Raw genomic sequence first — 22,174 nt, forward strand, 5'->3', positions numbered from 1 at the left:
TGTTGTACTGGACATTCTCAGTACAGATTTGTTCAGGACCTTGTGCTCTGCTAATGAGGTATGAGGGATAAAATCTTCTCAGAATTAAGGCTAAGAAAGTCTACACGTGACAGTAAATATAGAGAGGGAACCAAATTTCTCACTTAGGTTGTTTAAGCTTTGTTCAGATAGTTCTACTTTTATCATCATTACTATGCACTGGAATTCTTTAGTAGCAAGCAATAGAAATGAATTCAGGCCAACTAAAGCAAAAGGGAATTTATCAGAGGGATACTGGGATCTTACAAAACATAGGAAGGCTCTACTATGAGACTTGGACAGATAGGAACTAAGAGATTGCCGGAGGGCAAGAAAGTAGGAGGAAGCTAACATCACAGCAGGAACCCTGATCAGTGTTCTTTGGCTCCATGAATAAACACCATTCCTACAAAATCAGTCAGATGTGACTTGCTTCCTATTCTAAGCCTCAAGTATCATACTGCCTAAGGATATATCATATGACTATCCACTGGTTACACCTTGGAAATAAGAGATTTGGCTCCTCAGTTTCCACAGAGGTAGACAAGCATACTGTTTTTAATGTGTGTGTGTGTGTGTGTAAGGACATTTACTAAAGGAAACAGGCATTTTACAGGGGAAGGAGTATAAATATTAACCTACAAGGAAGAAAGAAAGAAAAATGCCCCATCATCCCTGAGACCATTCGAACTAGGTGTTTCTGAATGCCAAAAGTAGTGAGACAGTTATAATTCCCACAATATGGTACTATGTTTAGGAAAGGGAGTACAAAAAATAAAATGACCAATTCTGTTTATGATATAACAAAACTGATTTTACAGTATTTTAAAAAATATATAAAATTTATAAATCTTTATAAAGATACTTTATAAATCATATAAGAAAAATGGGTTTGTGAACCTCCCTAGTGGCCTAGGGATTAAGTCTCAGTGCTATCACAGCTGCAGCCTGAGTTCGATCCCCAGCAGGGAGCTAACCCACATGGCACAGCAGACCTCTCCTATCTTGCCTGTTGATGCCCTTAGCAGTGTATTGCAGTAGATTCATCTGTTCTATTCCTCACTCTATCTCTGGTAAATAGTTTTACACCCCTCCCCCCTCCCACACCACTGGTCTACACCCCAGTTCTAAGCATCAATGAATAAATAAATCTTTTTTTTTTAAAAAGGAAGAAAAACAACTTTGCTTTGTTATGTGGTAGCAATACTTTACCTAGTTACTGAATTCAACTAATTCATAAATGGCCCTGTAAAATTAACTGTAACTGCTCTGAAAAGGGAAAAAATTATGGCTATTGTTAATATTCAAAAGAATGCCAGAGGTTTCCAAGATGATTTCAGAAACATATGACCCAATGGAATCATAACTGGATTAAGTTTACAGTTTCCCAAAGTTACCACAGTATGTCAAAGTGAACAACGCTTCTTAACTAGATATATCCATCCGAGTGCCTTTGACAAGAGATCACAATACAATACAATTCCAATTTCTACCATGTTCTTGAACTAAAAGAATTTTACAAATATAAAATTCATAAATAATTATAATTATTATTTAAAATGGGTAATATAGGAAATAAGTATTGATGAAATTAAGCAAGAGTCAGCCTTTAAGATCATTGATTTATATGGGTTTACCATATGGTTTAACTAAAGTGAGATACAGATGAACCTTGAAGTGACAGGAGCATCTACTAGAACTCTGAAGAGTTCAGTCCTAATAACAGGCCTGTTCTTCCAAACTTCTTGTCATATCCCATGCATGATATTTTATTGTGTACTTGAATAGGGGCACTGCTTTTCTTAATGGTCCACAAGTCAGTAAGATATTTTGTTACAGAATTTAAAACAAATCACATATACAATTGTACCCATTTAGTGGCACTTTCCTAAAGGACTGTGTGTCTCCTAGAAGCAAACTCAGATATACTGGGCATAACACCCAATCCTGGAAACCCTTGGGTTTTGTTTTACATACAATGACTTTGCTTCCTTATCCTTCAGGTCTGAGAAAAGAGCATCTTTTCTCTGTGACATCCTCCCATAGACTCAGAAAACTAGGTTAGGCACATCTCCTATAGGTTCCTATAGTTTCATAGCATTTATAGCACTGGGTAAAGTATCAGACTATTAACTCTCTCTTTAGGGGAGAGATCATGTTCTTTTATCTCTGAATTTGTGGCACCAGGACAAACAAGTAGGTCCTCAGCAAATACCTGAGTAAATGAATGAATGGCTCTTTCTCACAATCTATTTTCCCTCCTCTAATGAAAACTAGATATAAAAATCAAGAGCACAAGAAGGATTTTAAAAAACAGGCCTTCACGTGTACTGTTGGTGGGAGTGCAAACTGGTCCAACCACTATGGAGAGCTGTGTGATTTTTGGACCTACTAAACATAGAGCTTCCATATGATCCAGCAATTCCACTCCTAGGTATTTACCCAAAGGACACAGAAACATCAATTCCAAAGAGCACCTGCACCCCTATGTGTATAGCAGCACTGTTTACAATAGCTAAGCTTTGGAAACAACCCAAATGCCCAAAAATAGATGACTGGATCAAGAAGATGTGGTACATATATACCATGGAATATTACTCAGCATTCAAAAAAGATAAACACATGCAATTTGCAGCAACATGGATGGCACTGGAAGGGATTATGCTCAGTGAAATAAGCCAGAAAGAAAAAGAAAAATACCAGATGGTCTCACTCATAGCAGGAATCTAGAAAACTTAAATAAGGGACCAGGAAAATGAATAACTATAAGAAAGTGAAAATCAAAATCAACAAACAACTATGAACCAGAGACACTCTATGGGGGGTGGGAGACTGAGAGGGGAGGGATTGGGGTCAAAATAAGGGGGTTGCAATTGTATGGGGAATATAAAAATAAAATTTATTAAAAAACAAGGAAACAAAAAAACAAACAAAAAAAAGAGGCCTTCATACTGCTTCTCTAGATGACCTTCTCCCAGAGATGATTCTGACATTGACATTAATTTCAAGTCAATATCATCTTTCAGGGATATGGCCAGAGGATAACAGGCCACACTATTTTTAATTACAATAACAAGACATATGTTCAATCGATACAGTAAGGTGGATCCCATGGTGAGGCCACTTTTACTCAGTAGGGCTTGACAGCTAGCATTAAATCTTACCAAGGGTTTCAGTTTCATTTGGCCTTCTTTAGCCCCAGGAGTTTTTACACAGTACACATTTTCCACATATAATTAAGTAATGGAGAGTGAGTTGTTATACATGACATTTAATTTTCAATAGTGGGGGAAGGTACGACAAGAGCTGCAGGCAAGATCATTAATCTCCTTGGATCCCTGCCCTGCCAAATACAGCAATTCATTCTTCATCATATTAATATAGCTTTCCTCCTGTACTTAAATTGGAGTGCTGGTGTAGAAGGGATAATGTTGAATAGGAAAACCTATAGACTTGAATGTGCGGTACATAATAAGAATCCAGATTATAATGTCCCTCTGGATGACCCAGAATAGAATAATTTAGTATATCAAAGTCCCTATGTGCCCTAGGGCAAAATTATACAATTACAGGATTGTCCAAAATCTAATAATGTGGGGAAAAAAAGAGGGGGTGGTGATTATGTAAGTCATGTACACCTTGATAATTTTCACTAATGACTCACAGAACCCTTGTGAATTATAGATCAATTAGTATATGAACAAATACAAATGTTAAAAGAATATGACAAGGATGTGATCACACAAATATACATCACTTTGGACTAAAGACCTTAGTTAATTAAAATATTGCCTGCAGTGTATTTTAATAGCTTTCTGTGATTACTTTACTTGCTAATCGCATGCAAATCCTGTGACCAGTTCCCATTAATACCTTAATTGTCAATAAATTTGAGAATTGTCAAGGTATCAAAAGTCAAACAATTTTTGCATAATGGAAATGCATAAGGAATCAATAATTTCCACTAAGGAAGGAAATATCACCCAATAGAACTAGCTATAAAGAAATATATAAAAATCAGTTTTTAAAATAACATGATATAGCAGAAGTTATACAGTTTAAAAGAAAAGTATAATTGCATCTGCTGTGCTAAGATAATTTAAGCATTAACATCCTATAGTAACAAGCTGGTCTGTGGAGAAAGAGAAGGTTCCAGGTTTCCTGCCCCACCCAAGGAAGGGTGGAGCTGAGCAGGGAAGAAAAGCTGGAGAAGAGACTGGAGAAGGAAGCAAGAAGGATGGAGAGCCAGGAGACCTGGAAGAGGCACATGGAGCAGAAAGACATGTGAAGAAGCTGAGCTTGCTTCCTGCTCTTGGACTGGTTGAAACACATGCGAGTGAGAGACCTGTGGGGAGGTTAAAAATGGCAGTTTTTATCTTGATTTTGTTTCTTCTGTCCCAGATGTGCTGGGTCCCCTTTGAAACCCTTTCAGAAGGTGCTTGGTACTTGTGGCATGCTTTTCAGCCTTAATGGCCCTGCTTTGGGCCAACCCTGTTTGGCTGGACATTTACCCAACTTCAGGTGCTTGATTTGGAAACTTTATTCTTCTCCTTTCCTGTATTGCACATTAATTGTATTAAAGTCCCTTCCCATAAAAGGCCTTACATACAAGAGTGGTTTTGTTGTGATGCAGCGGATGGCAGAACCTATTTAGAGTGGGCAGGCTTGGGGGTTCTGGGATGTCCCTCACCCTGCCCTGTAACACTACAAATTGATAACATATCAACATTTGATTGTTTTTTTAACTGGTTCCTACATGGGCAAAATTGGAGTTCTTTAAGTATAAAGTGAAAGAGGTAATATGTAGATAGATGTTAAAAGAGGCACCTGAATGAGTAATAAGCTAGACAACCAATCTGAAGGAGATTATGTCAGATACCACCAAAACACACAGGGGCCTCACACAGATAGGACACTAATCTCCTATTATATCCTTGACTGGTGATCTACAGAGCTGATGAGCAATAAACTTTTCTCTTCTGGACTTCCTGAAGTGTTTTAAATTCTGACACTATCTGACAGTACTGCCCTCAGCAAAATCTATTTTATTTTATTGACAAAGGGGATTAACTTATATTAATTAATAAAAATGAAGTTGCTTACAGAAAAACTGAAAGGTGTTTTAAGCATGCTGTGTCCATGTCTCTTATTCTAACATTTATCAGAAATGATTTTATATAGCTCTCTCTTCCAGTGATTAATCACGATGGAAAGGTATACTCAAACAATGAATGTGCTTCAGTTAAAGAAATACTTAAGATTCTGGAATTAAATATGTACAAGGGAGTGATTCTTCTTTCTCCCTAACTTCTTTCCTTGTTTTTTACTTCTTTCCCACCTTTTCCTCCCACTACTGCCACCCGCTACTACCATCGTTACCACCATCACCAGGCATCACCACCACATAGGGTGAACATAGTTAAGTCTACATTGCCAGGTAATTTATAGGTGCTAATATCTCAGACAATTTATGAGATATCTATACCATCCCCATATTACAGAGCAGGAAACCAACTAAGCTCACATAGATGGGGTATCACAGAGCTGGGTGTTAAGCCCAGGCAGAGTGAACTGAGGGTTTCTTCTTTTAATCACTAAAGCTTTATAGTTCAGTCAAACTTTAGGAAAGAATTAATCATTTTAGGCAAGAGTTCTCAGTCAGATGAATAGTCCCTTCTATTACAGAAATTGAAGCATTAATTAATAAAATGTTGGCACACAAATTACCACAAACATCTTTATTAAATCAAACAAAAGGTTGTCAGCAGTGCATGTATTTCTTTGTTCAATTTATGTTCATTTTCCTTTACAAAGTCTAAAAGTGGATATGGTAATAGATTGTTCAGAATCACACCTACGTTTTTTTCTCCCTAAAAAGAAGACATAGAAAACCTTCCTAACTCAGATTATTTAGGAAAGGAGAGCAAAGTCTGATGAATTTTATAAGAGTTATATAGCTATATGTATTTTTAAATCCACAAAATAAGTCAAACCAATGTACTAGGATCATTGCTTCTAGAGAATAAAATAATCAAAAATTGCTTAGTAGGAGATAAAAGGAAATTGATTCAATAAAACTTCGGAATGTCCACTATGTGCAAGGCATTATAATTTAATGACCATGAAGAAAGGTTTGTAATTAGATTACATATTTTCAGTGTACACTGATATATCTAAATTGCTTAAAAAATCATTTCCATCATTCCCAGTAAATAAGCATTCAGCAGCATTCTCAATGTTGTTTACTCTATTCATTTACTGGACTACTTCTTTTCTTGATTCTGATCCCTTCTAAACAATTAAAATTGAAATTATCAAACACTAAATTAACGGGGCTTTATTACTATTATTAAAATTCTACTCAGCTTCCTCCTTCATATTCTAAATACTTTGAAATCATTTAATCTTTCTTTATTGAAGAAGGGTTCTATTTCCCAACTACTTAATTGCATTAAATGATTTCCTTTGGATCCTATTCAATTTTCTTTTTGCTTTTCAGAATGGGATGGCTCCATGTGGGTAATAAAGGCCCCACAAATCTTGAGAGGCAATAGTAACATTAATGTCAGCACTGCAGCAATCCTCACCACCCACATGCGGAGACTTTGGTACAGACATGGTACTAAGAGGAATGTATCTATATACCTATATCTGTATCTATCTATATCTATATACATACATTCAATATATCTTCTTAGGTAATCCTCCTACAACTTTATACAAAGCTTTCAAGTCACATCGCTTGAACTTTATATGTGTGGACATTTCTTGACAGGCAACATCTTAAACTTGCATAGCTGAGCTTTCCTCATTTCTATTCAAGTTCCCGTTATCTAACTTGAATTTTACCCTGTCTATCAACAGAAAGGGTGAGGAAACCTTATAAGGAGATTATCTTGATGTCTCTAACTTCAAGGTGAATAAACCAGAAGAGGTTGTCTTAACAGAGATATGAGAAGTACAGAGGTTTCTCCCGCTAGAAATAAGAGCGAAAATTTGAAGCCAGAAAGTGCAACTGAGTTAGGATTTCTTCAGAAGCAAAGTAGCCAAACCCCGTGAGCTAAGGGGATGGTGTGGGAAGGAATATTTCAGTCACTTACATTGTTCCTCTATCTGGGAATAAAATTACCCCTTCATCCCAGGGAAGTCCTAGGAATAGATAGGTCTTACAGGTAACGAGAAGGGTAAGAATGATAATGTTCACTGGCAACACAAAATAAAGGTGACCAAACATTCTTCCAGCCATTAGATACTGCATAGAACATCTTAGTTTTTTGAAATATGACAATGAAATGAGGTAGGTGATTTATTACCCACCTTATAGATGGTAACTGAGGCCCACCAGAAAAAGAATCAGAGCAACAGTTAGCACATTGCCTTAGTTATATCACCTACAAAGAATTCAGACTTACCTGTCCTTGTAGTCTAATAATAGGGATTCAAACCTCATTCCACTGCTGGTGTAGCAATGGTGGCTACCACCCATGAGGATTCCCAATTCATTTGGACCCACAGAACTCAGTTAGCAGGTAAACATGGAGGCCCACACACGACATGACTCGATGACAGGCTCACACCTCTTTAACTCTAGACATTCCTAAAATGCTCCTGGGTTCTGTTTTCCTGCCTATCCTTTGATGAAGACATCAACAAGTAATTAGGTGTAGAGAGTGGGGTAAAAGGAGAAACTCCAAGGTTCTATTACAGAATAATCAGATTCAAGAAGGGAGTCATTTTTAAAAAATAAGACACAAACCTGCAAACCTAAGTAACAAATGTAAATAACAAGAAAACCTCATAATCAAAACAAACTTTACTCTCACTAATCACAGTTATAAAAGAATATATGTTTTTAGAATAAATGACTTTTATAGACAAACCAAAGATAAAATATTCTCACACAAAACCATATCCAGAAGAGATCTTAGATTTTAGGAAAGCAAACTTATCTGTCTTACCTGATAAAAACCAGTTTGACCTTAGATGGGGCAGTCTTAATAATGGCAGATGCATTTTGGTGACTTCTTCCATACAGGATCTGATTATTGATCTGATTGGGAAAAAATGAAATGCACTTATAAAGATGCAATATTTTATTTTATATAAAAATAGAGATGCACAGATCCATGTGTATTTACAAGGACATATTTATGCACTAGAATTACACAATGAAGCCCATTCATGTTTAAGTAGGTACATGTAGGACATTTAATGCTAAAATTCTTAATATTCTTTGTAGGATAGATTAAAATCACAAACAGTGATTAAAGTCTCTTACAATCCAGTTGTGAGTGCAGTTAATAAATTACACACAGCCCTTGATCCTCTTGCTAAATTCAAGAGAGCAGTAGTTGCACTATCCAAAAACTTTATGACAATATTTCCTACATCTTTTCCAGATTCCTAAAAAATGTGGAAAACAGACCAAACTATGGTATTCACCACAGCTCTGGAGGGTCCATTAAACATGATTCTGTAAACATGTCAAGGTTATTACATAGCATAAATTTTATTACTGCAGGAGGTAAATATTATATTCCTGTTTTAAGTTAAAATTTAGATCAATTGTACAGAAACACTTTACTGTACACAATCAATAAACCATCTGCTTTTATCCAAAATGTGCTGGAATTTTTAACTTGATTAGGTTCAACTAAATATGTTCTAAAAACATTTACATTTAAAATTTTTTCACTCCAGATTTTCCCACTGACAAACTATAATGACAGTCATAATCAACAATTTATTTCATTAAATTGTTAACAGCTCACACAATTCTGGCTCCCCACCCTCCTATCCCATTGCTTGAATAAGTACTTAAATGATCTGTATGATACTATCCCTATTTAATTTAGCCCTGGACAATTTCTATTTTTTAATGGATGGTATAGCACACTACAGAAGGGATAGTAAAAAGAAATTTATGCTTTTTGTAGTTAGCATCTACTTTTTCTATCCTTGATGTTACTGCATTTGAAGACATACCTGATAAAGGTATCATTTTTGTCATAACAGTTATAATGACAATGGGTACAAAAGTAAACATTTCAAAGGATGGATAAAAACACAGTATTTGTAACTGTCTAAAATGAAGCTCCTCCATTCACCCTGAAGTGGGAAAGTCGGGATTCATATCCAAGCCTATTTCAAAGACTAAATCCGAGCTACTCCTCACTACACTATGAGTTTTTGCTCATTACCCAGATAACTGAAGCATGGTGACCAGAGAGAAGCAGCCTGAGGGCCCTGAGTAATGACCTATTGCTCAGTTCCTGGTATGCAACTTAGTTCCTGACATAAATCTTGCTTCGTGTCAGATCATATACCATCACCAATGTTAACCATGAGGCAGGATGGACCTGGGGTTCCCATGACCACTGATCCTTTACTCACTTCTAGGCATGCAGACATACAACTCACTTCTTGGTATGTAGCCACGTTGTAACTGATCATGTACAGCTGCCAAAGCAAACCCACCCGGAACCTGATAGAAACTGAAAGTGTACACAAGCCCCTGGACTTCCTACAAACAGGGGTCAGCCTTGGGATGCGAATTTGCTAAGCCAGCACCAGTGCAATAAACCTGCTTCTTGTTAGCCCTGGTGTCCAAGTTTCCTTTGTGCCTCAGTTTACCCCTTTTGAAAAGGAATCTAAGCACCTATAATAAAACTATTGAGATTTAAATGAGAATACTTTTAAATTTAATTTATACTAATCTTGATAACCAAAGGATTTTACTTTTTATGTGTTCAAAATGAATCACCTTTTTGGTCATGGCATTTGCCTTTATACATACATACATACATACATACATACATACATATGGTATCATACTGTATATATGGTATCTTACTGTATATATATATATATATATATATATATATTTTTTGGCATAGAATTGGGGTGTAGGCCAGATGTGGGGGGGCAGTGAGAGAGCTCACCAGAGAGAGAATGGGAAGCAGAACAGGCGGATTTACTGAAATACACTGCTAAGGGGAGCAGCGGGCGAGTGGAGAGGGCTGCTGCAGCATATGCGGGTTAGCTCCCTGGCAGTGGATCGAACCCAGGTCTTAGAGGTGATAGGGTTGAGACTTAACCCATGTTTTAATATTGTGTATTTTAAAATGTGCACATACTCTGTAAGAAACTATAATGATGGGTACATGTCATTATCCGTTCATCCAAACCCACAGCATGCACATCGGAGTACACTTTAATGTAATCAATGGACTTTGGGTGATTATGGTGGATCAGTTAAGGGGTCATTGATTGTAACAAATATACCACTATGGTGGGCAATGTTGATAATGAGGGAGACTGTGGGGGCAGGGCTTCATGGGACAGTGCTATACCTTCCTTCCAATTTTGTTGCTCCAGAAAAATAAAAATTTTTTAGAAAGTTCCCACCCTCTAGATTATATTTTTTCTCTTAATACTTTCATGTTTTTGAAATCTACATCTTCATATCTACCATAGTTACACAAAAGAAACAGTTCAATTAATCATGTAGTCATTAAGTTAAAAAGCATATTTAATGACAGAGAATGTATGAAGTGGCAAAGCCTGGTTATGAAATAGTGTATCTAGCTAGTATATCTATTGCTTTTTGGGTAAGCATATTATTCAATCTATTTGACAATGAACTACAAATGGGGTTTGCTAAGTTTGAAATGTTTGATTCAACTGATTTAATGCCTAGCATCAGATAACCATTTGCAAATGTCTTCCCCACTGTGTCAGGCCTTTGCATTCAAAAAGTCTTTCCTGGGATCAAAACAAGGGGGGTGGTGGGAATTGTATGGGGACTATAACCAAGAAGAAAATGCATACATTGTGCAAAAATGAAAATTGATGTAAAAAATATATAAAATTTAAAAAAATAAATAAAAAAAAAGTCTTTCCTAAACCAGGATCTAGCTAACTTTCCTGTCTTTGAAGTCTATGGCACTGGGTATACTTTTTTTTTTTTCTTACTGCATTTACACCCTACCTGCCAAGGTCAAGTCAATCCTCCTTAAGAGGGAAGCAGACATGTATTGAATGAAGCCGGACTCCTTTGAGGATAGGTACCTGTGTCCTTCTCTTGATAGCCCCCCGCATGCCATACCAAGTGTGTTCAGTGATAGGGGTGCTCCTGCACAGAAGCGGCACTTCTATCAGTCAGTCAATTGCTAGTATCCTTCTCAGAGGTGGACCCAGCCTCCCCTCTCCCTTCAAAGTGATTGAGGTTTAAAAATTGTTTTGATTAGCAAAATCTGAGCATATCAAAAATAGTACTGTTTGAACTTTACGGATATGCCTGCTTTTAAATGGTGAGTCTCCATTTTCATAAACTAGAACACATGGTATTATTCTTCTATGAGGGAAAATCATAGTCCAAATAAAGAAAGCGGGTCATTAATTTTAATTTACTTAAGAGTAGATTTAAAGTTATGTCTTTCATGGTGCTCCGGCAGTGAAGACTAACAACAGCTTGCATGCTATTGATGTTATTTCCAGTGCCAACAACCGGGTGTTTACTGCTAAGGCAGCTGCTCCCTGCCAATGTTCAAGGCCTCTGGAGAAACTCTGCTACTCAGTGGAAAACAGGCAAACAGACCAAGAAACTCAAGATAGAGTGAAACCTGATATAATGGATCAAATCTAGACAGCAAGCACAGATCTCTGGACAAAAAAAATCCAAGACAAAGACTCCTGACCTCAGACACAACACATTAGCACTCTGAGTTTGTGTTTTATTAGAGCTTATCTTACACAAAATAATCTGTTTAAATTAAAAAATTAATTTAAAAAGACTTTAACTACATTAGTTTTTATATTTCTTCTTCAGTTAAAGAAACACTCCAGAGAAAATTCAGTAAGTAATTAGAAAGAATATAACGGTTTTTTATGCACAATTAACGATACTGTCACATTCTATTTTGGAGAAGCTGCTATTCTCTAAGGGCACTGTTCTTTAAACAATAGATGTAGGAGGTCTTCCAAGTATAGCAAAGGGAAAAAGAAAGCATTCTACACCTCCGGGAAGTCTTTCAGGTTAATTCTACTTAATAATAATGATACCGTAATTTTAGGTTTTCAGGTCCAGTCTCCCAGCCAGAAATGGATCTTAGGCTGCAGTGGGACTGCTGAGTCCCAGCTACTAGACCACCACGGGCTGGTGTCTCACAAAGCTGCAGCAGGAACTTCGCTGATGCTAAGGCAAGCCAGTGAAAAGAGGCAAGTTTATTTAGAGAAAGAAAAAAGTTTATTAAGGAAAAAAGGAATAGAAATAAAGTGGTTCTTCCATGCCAGTGGAACTCCAAAGTGGAGTCATGCCTTAGGGACTATATAGCTTCTTTCCCTAATTATTCTAAAGCTCCACCAGTCTCTTTGTGATTGGTTAGCTCTCCTTGGTCTCACTCACTCTGCCTTAATGCCTTTATGCCCAGAATTAAAACTCTGTGTCCCAGTCCTTATCTTAGCATACCTTTCTTTATCATCCTTGTCCTGTTGCCCTCGACCTGGGGGTGTTTGATTAGTCCCCTTTGGAATTTGTTGCCCTTATCTCTGGAGACTTCCTTAACTCTGCTGAAGTCTCTGCCTGCATAGTCCAGGAATCTGCCTAATTATCCTTATCTTGCCTTAGATTCAACAGCTACCATTTACTAAGTGCTAATGTGGTGCCAAGGTCTATGCTAAGCCCTTCAATGTACAATATCTCATTTAAACCTCAGATCAAGGGGGTATTATCTACTTTCACCAGACAATGAAATTCGAACTTGGAAAGCTTGAGCATCAATTTGTTCAGGTGATTCAGCTATTCCATGAAAGTCTGTAATCCCAGGGGGCACCAGGGGTCACATCATGTGTCTGGCACACATAAAAAAGTCAGATGATTCTTCAGTTATCTTTATAAAGACTTCTATTAAATAAACCCTGAGTAACAACAGAAACATGCTTGTCACCTCCCATTTTAGGTCCTGGAGTTCGATTAACTGACAAAAAGGGCCTTCTGAGATCCTTCACATGCTCATTAATTTGTATCCCAACGCTAAGATCTTTGGCGATGGATATAAGCATATAACTGCATGATGGATATAGGCATATAACAAAAACAATAAATGGATCAAGAAGATGTGTCATATATACACAATGGAATATTATTCAGCAATCAAAAAAAGATAAACTCATGCCATTCGCAGCAACGTGGATGGAACTAGAAGGAATTATGCTCAGTGAAATAAGCCAGAAGGAAAAAAAAAAATATCGGATGGTTTCACTCATAGCAGGAATATAGGGGAACCAAATAAGACATCAGTGTAAAAAAAATAATAACAGTATAAAACACAACAAAGCAAAAATGGACAATTATAAATCAGAGACATCCTGCAGGGGAGGAGGAGGGAGAGGGATCAGAGGAAGGGAGTGAGGGAGGAGCACAGGGGCTGAGTTGATGATGCACGGGTGCATGGGGGAAGGAAACTCTATTGGGACTACACCTGAGGGGGTGGGGGGAAGCAAATATTGTTTAAAAATGAATAGTGATGTAAAAAATAAAAATATATATAAAAAATAAATAAAATAAAATACTGAAGCAACAATTAAAAAAACAATAAAAATGACAATTTCTTTTTGGAGGTGAATGGGTTTGTCTTGAGGAGTAGCAGGCAGAAGCCCACCAGACACAGGGAGGAGGAAGTAAGTGGCAGGAAGGGCCCAGGACTAGGGAAAAGCATATGAAAAGATATGCAGGTCTCTTTCTAGAAACTACAAGTATTTCACTACAGCTTTGGGGGATTGAAGATGGAGGTGAGGACAAGTAAATTAACAGAGAATAGAGGTAACCAGGTCCTGTTCAAAGAAGACCTGTGGAATATTTTTCCGTTCCAAAAATCTTGGGCACCAGACCCCATGAAGAATGACCTGTCATTTTCAGCCACTGCTTCATTTTGATGGATTGCAGAAAGAGGTACCAAGAGGTACCAAGGATGGAGACTGAACAGAACAGGGGACTAAACAAACACAGTTTCATTATAATCAAAAAGTACTTCTAAATAAGTCATATGAATTTTTTCTCAAAAGGACAAAATAATAAACATCAAGCTCCAATAACTTAATACTACTTTGGGCAAAGGAGGCTATTTTAAGAACTAAGTTTAATGCTGAACTGAGGCCTTCTGCAACCTCAATTTAATCTATTTCTTATGAAGTACAATTTTCCCAAAGGAACACATTCATTTAAAAGGCTTAAGTGTGAGAGATTTATTTTCTTTCAAAGAAAACGAATTAAATTGAAAATGCCTTCGAAAGGCAAAATTTAAAGAGTATGCAGCTCTTGTCTCCAAATTTGGTGTTTTGTGGAAAATAATAAGATATTCCTTTGGATCTCAAGCCTGACAATTGTGAAAATTATTGACTACAAGGAAGTAAGCATAGAAATACATGTATGTGTTGCTATGATTTTTAGTGTTGTGTAGAAATTGCCCCAACTCTTACAGGTTGATTCACTTGAAAAAGGAAGCAGAGGCCTGCAGATAATTTCCTGCAGGTACACATGAATGGAGGGCAGAAGTATAATCTACCTCTTTACAACTCATTAATATTCAGCAGAAACATGTTTGCCTAGGGGGTTGAGGCACGACAGCCTAACTCTATGTACAGTAAGTAGTGTTGGTCACAGAAGGACTACAGTTCACCACCCCAATTGCTTTTAACAAGCACATCTTCTTGTAACTCAAATTGGACAGAACACAATGGATCACTAAAGGAAATAAAACATTTATGGGAAAATACATAGAAGGAAATATAGGCGAAACACTACGTGATATTCACATCAAAGACATCTTTACAGACACAACACCCAAAGCAGTGATAGTGAAGGCAAAGATAAACAGCTGGGACTACATCAAATTAAAGAGCTTCTGCACAGCAAAAGAGACAATAACAAAAACAAAGAGAAACCCCACCAACTGGGAGAACATTTTTGCACACAACACTAATGATAAAGGACCGATCACAAAAATCTGCAAAGAGCTGATGAGACTCAACAACTACAAAGAAAATAATCCAGTCAAAAAATGGACAGAAGAGCTAAAAAGAAACTTCTCTGAAGAGGAAATGCAAATGGCCAACAGGCATATGAAAAAATGTTCAACATCACTTGCAATCAGGGAAATGCAAATCAAAACTACCATGAGATACCATCTTACACCAGTGAGAATGGCACATATTAAAAAAACTAGCAACAAAAAATGTTGGCAAGGGTGTGGAGAAAAAGGAACTCTTCTGCACTGCTGGTGGGAGTGCAAACTGGTCCAACCACTATGGAGAGCTGTGTGGAGATTTCTGGACCTACTAAACATAGAGCTTCCATATGATCCAGCAATTCCACTCCTAGGTATTTACCCAAAGGACACAGAAACATCAATTCCAAAGAACACCTGCACCCCTATGTTTATAGCAGCACTATTTACAATAGCTAAGCTTTGGAAACAACCCAAATGCCCAAAAATAGATGACTGGATCAAGAAGATGTGGTACATATATACCACGGAATATTACTCAGCATTCAAAAAAGATAAACACATGCAATTTGCAGCAACATGGATGGCACTGGAAGGGATCATGCTCAGCGAAATAAGCCAGAAAGAAAAAGAAAAATACCGGATGGTCTCACTCATAGCAGGAATCTAGAAAACTTAAATAAGGGATCAGGAAAATGAATAACTATAAGAAAGTGAAAATCAAAATCAACAAAAAACTATGAGCCAGAGACACTTTTTGGGGGGTGGGGGGTGGGAGGGGAGGGAATGGGGTCAGAATGGGGGGGTTGCAATTGTATGGGGAATATAAAAATAAAATTTATTATTTAAAAAAAAAACATTTATGGGACTTCTCGTGACTCAGATAGCTACTAGTTATGCTGTAACGACCAGGAGGAACATATTTTGTAAAAAGATGATGTGCACACAGCTGAGATTCCAAGTCTGCTCTGTGTGTGAGGCTGACCCCCTCAGCCAAGCACCACATTCTTCTCTTGACTTTCTGACTTGTGAATTAGGCTGTAGACTATTTTCAGAAGCTACAAAAATGGAACTGTAGTTTGGGATACAGGAAAATCCTATTTGGAACCAAACTACTATACTTATTTTCGTCAGGTTTGATTAACCAACCAAATTTTAAAAGAAATTTCTTAAGGTATTGTAGATTTACAATAAATGAGACATTTAAAATTTGATATGGTTTAACTTATGAAGCCACTGGTCAATTTTTTATTTTTAGTGATTATAAACCCATCTTTATTAATAAAAAATTACATGAAAAATAATTTTATGGCAATTTTGAAATCCTTTCTGCTTCTCAAACTATTGTTTGCACAATAGGAATTTTATTTTAAAACAGAAGTCCATTTTACACACACACACACACATTATAATTAGGCTACGTAAGTACTATCTAGAAAAGTCCTAAGGTGGCCTACTTTAATTTAATAGAGAAGATTAGCATATTAATTATATGAATGTAAACATAAACATACTTTGCTTATTAATTATTTTACAAAACTACTTTTGTCCCAACTGTGAAAAGGTAATGATCAAATTAAACCACAGTCAAACAATCACAAATTCTGGATTACTGAGGGCTTTGGAAATTGGGGCAAAAGGATATTTTTGCTACACAAAGTCTCTAGGGGCATAATTACTGCATTAAGATGCATATTTTATAAAATCACATCCATATATGTTAATAATCTAAAAAAGTCAATCTATGATAACAGAATTCTTTTCTATAAATTAGAAATATTTTTTTATTTTATTAATGGAAGTATAAAATTGATGGATGCTTCTAAGTATCCAACAAGTAGAGTGTAAGAGATCTAATGTGGGGACTGGGGTAGTGGTAAAGGCCCTTAGGTAAGAATTTTCTTATGAACCAAGCTGCCTGTGCCTGGGTTAGCCATTTAACTGTAACTCCAGGCACTTTCTTTTACAATAGATATTTTTAGACAATAAGATCTGTTTTTATCTGTAGTTCTATGTCTTTACTCCTGGCAAATATGGGATATACTCACACTATTTACTTTTAATGGTTCTTAAATAAACACATTATACAGATGCAAAATGCTACAGTTTAGTTTTGGTTATCCTGCAGGTAAAAGCTATGAAGATGGAATGCACATCTTCTCTCCTGAAGGGCATGGGAGTCAGACAAGACACAGCTCTATGTGCTAGCCCAATCAATCGTGTGCTTCTAATGCCACTCACACTGTGCCTCCTGGCTGCTCTGTAACCTGACAAATCACTCCAATTCCCCGCACAGCATTATCGGCACTCTCTTCCTATACTTGCACTGTAGGGAAGATTATAAATAAATCCTATATTCATATGACAGCACCATGCCCAGGCCTGTGTATTTTCTGGGGCTAATTGCTTAGGGAAAGTCAATACTCTAGTGCAGGTCTCATTTCATTCTACAAGGTAATTATATGATAATGCCTTTTGAAATAAATTCAGAACCTCCACATTAGCATCACAGCAAAGGGTAAAGGAGCAGAGATTTAATCACGTTGTCTTCTGGGGACTTAATGTAAGGTTTCTTTCATACATGAACTGAGCAATCGATTGACAGGAGTTGCTGACTGCTCTTCCACTGTGAGGATACAGTGCCACAGCAACAAAACTGTTGGCAAAGGCGGTGCCCAGAAACAGTCATGGACAGGGCTCCTGTAGGGATGCAGAGTTTCTAACTTCAAAGAAGCCACAATGCAGGCTCAATCAAAGAAGCCACAATGTACGTTGTTTTGTGCTTTCTATGAATTAGCCTCATCTCAGATCAACTACAAATAAAAGAAGGCTGTTCGCAAAGTAAATAATGATATTACAATAATGACAAAGTAATAAGAAACAATCTGAGCAAAGGGTGGGGTTGTAAAAATAACCAAGACATGGAAAATTTTACCTCAAATGAAGAGAGAGAACATAAAATAAATGCAGTGTGGGTGGGCAAGCACACATACCAGATCTGCTCCCCTTCAGAAATCTATTAAGTACAATCAGAAAGCCCATTTTAACGCAGTATCCTTCTACAATTTAAAGCACTACAATAGTCAAAGCACAGCTATTGTAAATCTGACTTTTAGCTTTCCTGGTACTCACCATTAAATCAATTTCCTATTTTCTGTTCAAAAGTACATTGGATTTGATATTATGTTATATACAAATTACCCACACATCATAGAGAAATGGTTCAAATATTTTCTCAGCTATAAAGAGAAACCAGGGAATTGTCTCCCACATTAATTTATTTTCCCATCATTCCTAACCTAGAGCCAGAAGCTACATGAGAAGATGGGTTAGATCTACTTAAGAATCTAATATGTGCAGAATAAGACGACTTCTTTCTGGGACACAAATTCAGAGATAAATGTATTCATACAAATAAACTAGAAAGAATTGAAATCTACAAGAAAGTATTATTTTATAAATAAAATCATTTGAAATGTATTAAAGTATTATTATGTGCAGGGCAAAACTTGCCAAACCTTTTCTCATTCATCACAACCCCCTTTGAGGTTGATATGTACGATCACCAAACTATAAGGTCTGTGAAAATATAACCATGTGTTTTGTTCACCAATGTAAAATCAGCACCTTGTCCATATACTGCCTCCTCCCTGGCAGATGCACAATGAGATATTGCTGAATGGAGAAATTATTTCCATTTGAAAAATGAGGTAACCGAGGTTTACAGTGGATATATAACTCTGCAAAGGTACATGGCACTAGAATCTATAACCCAGCATATTTCTGTTAATGTTGTTATTTATTTTTTAAATAAGAGAACCATTGGGGAGAAGTTTATCTCTGCTCACTCCATCTCTGAATAAAGATAATGTTGCTGAATAGCAAACAAAAGGACCTAATCCAGAAAGTGAACAGAAGGAACAGTCCAGTATAGCAAGATGTTAATATTCTGCTTCACCTGGAAGAGCTCTTCTAGCCTCTAGCTTGCAAATAACTTCAGATACCTGAAGTTTCTGTCTGTGAGGCAGGACATGTGATTGAGTCAACAGTGAACTATGTGCCATGCACTATGTCAATCTTCTCCTGAAATACAAGCTGAAAGAATTGGGGTAAGTATGTCTTCTAAGTCCAAAGCTCACTGCCCTGCACACAGTGTTGCATTCTGGATATAACCTATAAAATACTCTCATTTCTCTGCAGACACAGCTCTTTTGTTACCTATATCTAATAAAATGTCAGACAGAGAAATAAAATATCAGAGCTCCTGTTGGTCTGAATTCCATAGGACATTAAATTTTGAGTCTTAATAAGGTAGAGAATAGGACTAGAATCTCCGTGTTCCAAATTACAGCCTTTGGAACATTCCCATATAACATGCAAGACAGGAAATCAGTGTCTCAGTATGTATGCACAAAAGAGTGACTTAATATACATGATTCCCTAAAGATTAGACCATCATAAATCAGGATTCTCACAGATCTAAACAAATGGGGTTTGGTTGAAGATAACCAAGGAGAACAGAGTCTGCTATACTGGCTAGTCACAATCTTGGAGTCTGGGTTCTATTCAAGCTTAGTCACTCAGTTCTGTAATATTAAGCTAGTTATTTTTGCAATTTTTATCTCCATATAAATGGAGATAAAAACAGTACTTACCTTCCACGATCCTTAAGAACATTGAATACAAAAGTGTTGAGCTCCTTGGTTCAGTGCAAATAATAACTCTGTAAATTTACTCTTTCATAATTACCATCAACACTACTGTAACTCTATCACCTCTGAAAATGTCTCTAAACATCAGCCAAAGGAAATAAACTTGAAGCAATGAATTATATTGCTTATTAAGAGTCACCTTTGATTTTTATTTATTTAATGATTATGGTAGTTACTAACCAATGTAGGTCCCTTTCATGATGCTGTATTACAAAAGAATAACAAAGAATAATACCAGAGTGAATTTGTAGAAATAGATTTTTAGATGGGGAAACACTTGGCACTTGGAATAGAGAAGTGATGCTAACGATTTTAGAATTGTGTCTGACCAGCTTTGACTGCAGATATTATTAAATCTGCCAAACTAGGGATGACTGTGAATTCTATTCTGACTCAGACACTGAAGAGGAAATTGTAAAATGCAAAATCAGTAAGCCTTCATGTTAAGTAAGCAGTCTGACACTCAAGGCTTCTGGTTTCGGTTTCCCCAAATGTCCAAGGGTTGGAAGTACTTCATGCAACAGGTTTCACAGCACACTGGATAACAAAGAGCTGAGACGTCAAACCACTGGAAATGGAACCTCAGCACTATCATTTGCTTTGTGACATCACCAGTTAAAAAGGTTACTATGGCTGGTATCGAATAATCATTAGCTGTTATCATATTTTCATTTTGTAGTGCAAGTATCTTTTCATGACTGTTTCCTTCCTCTGGACTGTGAACTATTTGAGTAAAGAAGGAACTGGAGGTATTCGTCTCTTTTTTTGTGTCTGGCGTTAAGGGACACTCAAAAAAATGTTAGTTTAATGAATGATTGAACAAGCAAAAGAATATCAAAACAAGATAAACTTAGAACAGAAATCCTGAGTTAAAGTTTAGGAAAATAAGACTAACCATTCCAGATTACTGAAGAAATCAGCTACAGAGTAATTAGCAGAGGATGAGTCAACTCCTTAGCTTTTCTTATCTCTTTCCTGTTCCTAAAGAAGGACCTACTGGGTCTTAACCCTTATCAACAACTTCAGGTATTAATCCTTCTTTGACAACAAGTTCACAATTTTTCCTTGGTTCTAACACTTTGCAAAAACAAAACAAAACAAAACAACAAAACAAATGTCATATTTATGATAATTCAAAATCCAAAGAGAATTTTGATGAGTACTAACAAGACTGGATTAACACACAATCAAATTAGTTTTGAACTGTTGTAAGCAGAAGCAAGCTCTATCTTCTTTTACTGTTTCCAAGAACTTTTAATTAAGGGCTTCTAAATTATTTTGAGAGATAAGTTTTTACTTAAACAGCAAATAAATATTTATAAGCAACAATATGATTAAAGTCCTTGCTTTGGAAAATGATTTTAAATAGATGAAGAAAATACAATTTGTCAATATTCTTCCCCTTTACCTCACTTTCCTGTACATTAGCCCCTGCAGCTCACCAAAGGAGACAGAAAAAATAAATACCCCTCACCTCTAATAGTTCATCTCCAATGCGCATTCGCCCATCCATGGCAGCAGGTCCTTCTGGGTTAATTCCCACCACAAATATGCTCATACGTGACCGATCTTTATTACCGGCAAGACTGAGTCCCAGTCCATTCTTATCTTTTTCAAGTTCAATAATGTGTAATTCTCCAGGCAGGTCTGCATATCTTTGTCTGATTTTTTCTATTAACAACAACAACAACAACAAAGGTTAAAAAAAAGTATTTATTAGAGCAGTTGAATCTATATTATAAAATGTCAGCATTTTCCCTTTACTGCAATGTTATTTCAAGGAATGGTTACTTTTCAGAATGAAGCACTTAGGTCATTCATAGCTTTATGTAATGAGTTACAGTTAAAAATTAATTTTATCTCCATATAAAAAGGCTAGCTCACCCATAAACCTCCAACTGTTTAGTTTCACAATGGTATTCTTTCCATGCATTATTTTTAAAATTTATTTTTAATTGAATAATATTTGAATACCTCTGTCAGGTATTACCTCTGTACTGTAATCACTACCACAGGCCACTGTGCTTCTTTCCTTCTTTATTCTTTTTTTAAAAAAATATTTATTTATTTATTTATACAAGAACTGAGGTACAGGCCAGAGGGTGGGGGGATGAGAGGATTCACCAGAGACAGAGCGGAGAGCAGATAGGCAGACTGACTGAAATACACTGCTGAGGGGAGCAGCAGGCGAGACAGGAGGTCTGCTGTGCCATATGGGTACCTCTCTGGCCAGGGATCAAACTCGTGCTGCATAGGTGGCATCTTAACCCCTTGGGCCACCAGGGAGGCCCCTCCTTCTTTGTTTTTAACCCCTCCCCCTGTGGTACTTCAGTTCTGTAGTCAGCTATCAAGGGTTAGTTTTTAAGCTTGTCTTTATCTGACTCTGAGTTTAGTTTCACATTAGGTGCACATTAGTGACACCATTTGGTATTTATTTTC

The 22,174-nt window shown here is 36.7% G+C and overlaps 1 protein-coding gene across 1 annotated transcript in view; it reads right to left on the bottom strand.

Moving 5' to 3' along the window:
* The window catches only part of PATJ (PATJ crumbs cell polarity complex component), a 274,406-nt gene that overhangs the window by 94,449 nt on the left and 157,783 nt on the right, over positions 1-22,174 (bottom strand). The window contains exons 28-29 of the mRNA XM_037500637.2: positions 21,210-21,406; positions 7,977-8,068 (exon numbers count right to left, since the gene is read on the bottom strand). Of these exons, the coding sequence (XP_037356534.1) occupies positions 7,977-8,068; positions 21,210-21,406 (289 nt within the window). The remainder of the gene's footprint in view (positions 1-7,976; positions 8,069-21,209; positions 21,407-22,174) is intronic.

This window comes from Talpa occidentalis, unplaced genomic scaffold (assembly GCF_014898055.3).
Source record: "Talpa occidentalis isolate TD23 unplaced genomic scaffold, MPIMG_talOcc4v2.1 talOcc4.9, whole genome shotgun sequence".
Classification (NCBI taxonomy): Eukaryota; Metazoa; Chordata; class Mammalia; order Eulipotyphla; family Talpidae; genus Talpa; species Talpa occidentalis.